Consider the following 6,351-nt stretch of genomic DNA (forward strand, 5'->3'; position numbering starts at 1 on the left):
TGGTCAAGCTTGGTTTTGGGCAATAGCACCCCACCTGACGTCCCCAAGGTCTCCTGACCCCCGCGACATATCTCCAGGTACCACTCTGTGGTCAACAATAAAAGCAGGAAGTTTCACCCTTCAACACTTCCTCATCTCAAGCTTGTAGGATTATGGGGTACCCATCACATGTGGTACTAGGTGGCGGTCGGGCGATGGTGCACAACAAGTTTTCCACATCCACAATGCGCGCATAAACCCACCATCCCCTGTTGCCCACCTCCATCTGAGCTCACGTACTCCCACGTAGCCCATATCCTCGTTTCTCTCAATACCGGGTCCCCATCAATCCTCCCAAGCTTCCACAACATCCAAGCAAAACAACATTCAAACAGCACAAGCTATCACAGCCAAACAAAACAGGGCAAAGGCAGAAAACTCTGCCAAAACACCAACCAAATCACAGCTTTTCTCACTTAAAGACCCCAGTAACAATTCCTTCGATCCAATTCGTTAACCGTTGGATCGACTCCAAAATTCTACTGGAGGTCTATAGTACATAAGCCTACATTGTGACCGTTGGGATCTACTAGCAATCATCCAGAACTCATTCTGCACTACTCTTTCCACAGCCAACCACACATAAGCACTTTTCTGCACAAGCCAAGATTCTGCTGCACCTATTTTGACAGCAAAATTCTGCATAAGTGCAGATTTCGAAAATCACCCTTCCTCTCATCCAATCTTGCCCAAATCAATTCCTACAAGTCCCAAATCATGTATCAATCATGTCTAACCCAAAATCAAGCTTTACAGCACAGCAACACAGAATCTAGGTGTCCAACACCCCTCAATTCAATGGGTTTTCTAGGTTTGAAAAGTGAAATTTAGAATGAGGTAAATTTGAAGCAAACTCTCACCTCACACCAGTCCATAACATCTATTTAGACTTGTTCAAACTGGATTTACACCTAAAATCTCACCGAATCAAAATTTGACTCTTCAACACCCAAATTTGCCCTAGAAATGGCTCTTTGTTCACTTTGGTCATTTGTCTTTCTCTCTAGCACAATCCAAGCTTTCTCATAAGTCCTAAATGACATTTCAAGCTAGGAGTAACTCACTTTAACCTCCATTTACCACAGAATTCAGACTTAACCTTCCAACTCTCAAAGCCTCACTCTTTTTCCACTCATAACACCACATTCTCACTTTCCAACCCTAGGTTAACTCTACCTTTCATCTCTAACAGTTTTCCATAAGTAATTTCAGCATATAAACATCACAAACATCATCACAAAAACCCTAAAACAGAATGGGTATGTCTAACTCATCCAAACATGGCAATTTCAACAAGCTTTCAACAAATGTCTTCACAAATAATCATCACACAGCAGAAACCTAGCAAGACTACTCATCATATCTCCCCAAAACCCCATACCCACGAAATTTAAGAGAGAAAGAAGTCCATCCAAACCTGAAATTTCGAAATCCCACTCGTAGCCACGCACTTCACGACTCCAAAAATGCTCTCCTTTCGCGATTTGGAGCAGAAATGATGGCCAAAGGTTGGAGCTTTGTTGGGGTTTCAATGGAGAATGGAGGAGAAGGAAAAAGCAACGTGAGGAAGAGGGAGAGAGAGAGCTGTTCTGAAATTGGGCTGAGTGAAGAGAGAGAGGGTTGCTTTTTGGGTTTTAATAAAAGGGTTTTCTCTTTTTCTATTATTTTATTTAAGCAATGCCACATGTCTCCATTTGAGTGGAGCAAGAAGGGCCCACTTTCTCTTTTTGACTGTGACTCATACTCAGTTACAAAAGTGAGGAAAATCTGACCTTAGAAACGCTAAAATCATGCCTCGGGTTGCATGCCATTTCTCTGGTTCCAGTTTCTCGCGTTTCTCTGCGTCCGTCGGGGCCAGTTTTTGAAAGTACTCAATATATATATCAAAACACTCAGAATAAAACCCCGAGCGTGGTTCAGAGGTTGGTTTCGTTAAATTCTAAGTCGCACGCAAAACGATGATTTTTAAACTAATTAATTAAGAATTAACCCATAACCTCCCAGTTATGGATTTCTCTTCCTTAATTAGTCTAACCTGCGTATCTTGCCCCCACTACTCCTATTTCTACCAAGAACATATATGCATATGCACTGAATAATACTTATATATATATAATCATTCAAAATACATCGTTTCCGAAAACTCCGGGTAGAAATTTCTAGGATGTTACATCTGTCACCATTAATAAAATAGTCCACGTGACACAAAAGGACAAATTTGTCACTGAAATGATTGTCAACGTGGTCATCTCTAATTGTCAGCATAGAGACATATTTTTCATATAATATTTTTTTTACTTTTCGTCTTTCACTCCGCTGACAAATACGTCCCTAAAAGATGAAAATATAAAATTTAGTTTCCGAAAGTGTAGAAAATGCAATAAATATATCCGAACATTAATAGTAGATTGTGACTAATTATCATAATTTTAAAAATTTTATAAATATTGTGACAAAATATTTACAATGAAAGTGAATTTTTATTATTTTGGCGAATTCTTCTTACTTTTCTTCAACTACAAAAAAAAAATCAATCTCTTGGTTGTTAACTCTTGAAAATGTTATCAACACATGAAAAAAATTAATTGTAAAATGATAAAAAAATCATTGTTTCTGTTTAATCAAATACTATTTATTTAATTGTTTTTTTTATAAATTTTTCATATTAAAATACGAATGTCTATTAGCATATGCAGTGACATCAAATTATAAATTATAATAAAAGTTTCTTGATTTTTCAATTATTTTTTTTAAATCATACACAATTATTTTTTATTGACTCATCATTTAAAAAATCATAACCTTAAAAAAAATCATTTCAAAGAAGATGAGAGTTTATTACAAATTAAAAGTGTCATTGCAATTACAATTTTCCCAAAAATTATTCATGATCTAATTTAACTATAATGTTTTACAATAAACATTTTTTTTATTTGGACCTTTCATCAAGCATGGGAGTATAAAAAAGTTATTTACGAGTTTATAAAATTAATATTTTTTTCTTTTAGACTCAATTTAATTTACGAGTTTGTTAAAAAAAAATTTATCACAATCAGTATAATTTTTTTCAAATTATAATAATTAGTCACAATCTACTATTAGCGTCCGAATATATTTATCACACTTTTTACACTTTCGGGGACTAAATTTTGTATTTTCATCTTTTAGTGACGCACTTGTCAGCGGAGTGAAAGGACGACAAAAAAATATTATATGACAAATATGTATCTATGCTAGCAATTAGATATGACGACGTTGACAATCATTTCAGTCATAAATTCGTCCGTCCCTCTATGTCACATAAACTATTTTATTAACGGTAACGGACGAAAGTTAACGACCAGATATATTTATCACACTAAATTTTATACTTTCATCTTTCAAGAACGCATTTATCAGCGAATTACACATTTAGAAACAAAATTGATTATTTATCCTTTCTAATATGAGAAAAGGCACGCATTTCAAAATATGGAACACGAGATGTTTCTGTTTCGAAGTTGAAATGAATAACAAGGCGCTTGGATCCTAAATTCCTGATTTGAAGTTGCTATTCTATGCGATCCAATCCTTCTCTCGCAACTATGAGATTTGAACAAACAATCAACGACTTGAACGGTAAAAACACTTCAACACTTTTCTTTGCTCTTAAAATGCAAATCGAACAGAAAATTCATCGATCTTTTTTGTTTCCTTTCTATGATTTATACAAATTAACATATGTTGATTTTTGATATATGCTTTTACTATGCCTTTCTAGTTTCGGATGTTCGATTTCACTCGCAGTGCTAGTGCTAGGGTTTTGCTCAAGTTAATTGCAATTTAGTCTAACATATGCTGATTTCTAATATATGCTTTTACTTTGCCTTTCTAGTTTCGGATGTTCAATTTCACTCGTTGTGCTAGTGCTGGGGTTTCGCTCAAGTTAATTACAATTTAGTCTAATATATGATGATTTTTTTAATTATTATTGTTAGATTAATTTTGTGAATGTTTCGGTTATACCCAAAAATGATAAAAATTGCTTTTTAGGTTTGAAACACTAACATCATATACAGTTTACTAGTAACTCTAGGTATAACCGATGTCAACTCAAAGGGAAATCACAGAGAGCGGAGCTATGAGGAAACGAATGAAACCTGAGGTATTTGTTTCTTCGTCTTTCAATCTTTTTCTATCGTGAATTTACCTTCTGTTCTTTTCGGCATCCTTTACTATTTCGATTTATTTTTTCTCACAAAAAATAGGTGGTAGAAAAGGTAGGAGATGAAACAAAATCAAAGACTATAGAGGAGGAAGAATTTGAGGCGAACATTGCTGGATCTGAAGAAATGGAACTCAGTATCTCTCTTATTCTTGAGAAGATTGAGAATTATACTCAGATGGTAGCTATATATAGTTATACACCTTGTGAAGCTTGGGATCATATTGTATAAAAATGTCAACTAAATCTTTGGCATGCTAAATGATGGATTGCATGTAGGTATATGAGCTCCTAGAATCAGGAAAAACAATGTTGAAGGAGCTAACCAATGCATTTGAAGGGAAACTGATTATGTGAGCTGTGAAGTTGTCACTAAACATCTTTTACTTTTAATAGTGTTGGCTTTCTGTGGTCTGATCCTTTTAACTTTACAATACTCAGGATTCACAAGGAGCAAGTGGAAAAATGGCAAGAAGAAATCAGAGAATTGTGTGCACTCGATGCCTCAAATGAAGAAGCCAATGCTCTTCTGCTTAATGCTCGATATCTTCTTCAGCCCACTTGTGATCATTAGTGAGGGTAGTTGTAATTCTCTGATGTCTATGTACAATCGTTAGCATAATCTCTCCCCCGATCCCCCACGCATTAGTTTGGAAATATGTATACCTTGTTAGGAGTTTGAATGTGCTATGCTAGCTTGGGGAATACTCAGACACTATTGTATCATTAGGAATTTAAGATTGGAGATTTGAATTGGATTGTTTCCCATCATGTTAATCTTAATGTGCAATATATACTCATCACAATTGGTTAATACGGGCATACTCATCACAATTGGTTAATATGGGCAGGGGAGTAACAGAAACTTTAGTAGTAATACTAATGACACTCAGGAAAATTTTATGGCATTTAAATCTGAGAGATGGCAATTAACAGGAAGGTGGTGTTTGGATTTTCCAAGTATTGCATAGTAAAAGGATGCACGAGTCAACTTAAGTCCTTTATTTTAATGCATTTCTGCTCTGGACTTGCCTTTTCTTGAATTCAACTTGTTTGACCAATTTCCTGATGATGGGTTTACCTATGCTAAATTGAAAGGGTTGATATTGAGATGTTTGTTCACATGCAGGGTTTCCAACGTTTGCGGATTGAGAGAAAAATCATGAGATGTATCATGTATTACCATTTTACCTGGATCACATGTGCGCATTGTTAGAAATAGTCTTTATATTGATATACATAAGAAAATATGTAGATGGTATATGAAAAGAAAAAGTTTCAACATTAACAATTTAGTGTTGCTTTTCTTGGTAGCAAGTGAAAGGGAAAAACTTTTTAAGGCTTATAAATATCAATACATTGTGCAGGAAATTAACTTCTATAGTTTTATTTGTATTCAGTTAGATACATATGTGCTAACAATAGTTAGAGATTATCGTACATATGATATTAACATTGCATTGAAGAGAACAATAAACATCACTGGAAGAACGATAACATATGCACGTTATTTCACTCTGCTTGTATTCTAATATTTGTGGGTAGGTTCCCTTGTTCAGTAGTCATGAATCACTGCAAGACATAAGCTACATAAAGGATAAAAATATCCACCATGGTGATAAACGTAAAATGTTATCCATATCCATGATAGTGTTGGCAGATTTAAGTTATCTTAAAGCAAGCATTACGAATGAGGCAACATGAGGAAGCACCGATAAATTATGTTATATGCTTGTTATGTCACCCTCTTTCTTATCCCTTTTTTCACTTAGCATAGCCTCGCGTTTGTAATTAGTCAATGGTATATGAACACACAAATAAAAACTTGAATACTGTTTTTTTTTTAAAGAAAAAAAAAATTATAAACATTTTGATTTTTTTATTTGGAAATTAAAAATAATGTTAGGGGTTTACAATAATTCATGTATTTTGTTTAATCAACTAAACTAAATTCATTTGATATGCACATTTTGATTTAAAAACTTTAGTATAAATATGTAATTTAAATTAGTTTAAGTATGTATTTAAATTAATTATATATGAAATGCCAAAATAATAAATAAGATAGATAAGAAATTGTTACTTTTAATAAATAAAAAACTTAAGAT

The 6,351-nt window shown here is 34.0% G+C and overlaps 1 protein-coding gene across 1 annotated transcript; it reads left to right on the top strand.

Moving 5' to 3' along the window:
- The first annotated feature begins 4,123 nt into the window (after window positions 1–4,123).
- Window positions 4,124–4,817, top strand: LOC100813975 (uncharacterized). Its single transcript, XM_003555116.1, has 4 exons — window positions 4,124–4,183; window positions 4,287–4,424; window positions 4,523–4,596; window positions 4,685–4,817. The coding sequence occupies exons 1-4, from the start codon at window positions 4,124–4,126 to the stop codon at window positions 4,815–4,817; spliced, it is 405 nt and encodes a 134-aa protein (XP_003555164.1).
- The last annotated feature ends 1,534 nt before the right edge of the window (window positions 4,818–6,351 follow it).

The sequence above is a fragment of the Glycine max genome, chromosome 20 (assembly GCF_000004515.6).
Source record: "Glycine max cultivar Williams 82 chromosome 20, Glycine_max_v4.0, whole genome shotgun sequence".
NCBI lineage: Eukaryota > Viridiplantae > Streptophyta > Magnoliopsida > Fabales > Fabaceae > Glycine > Glycine max.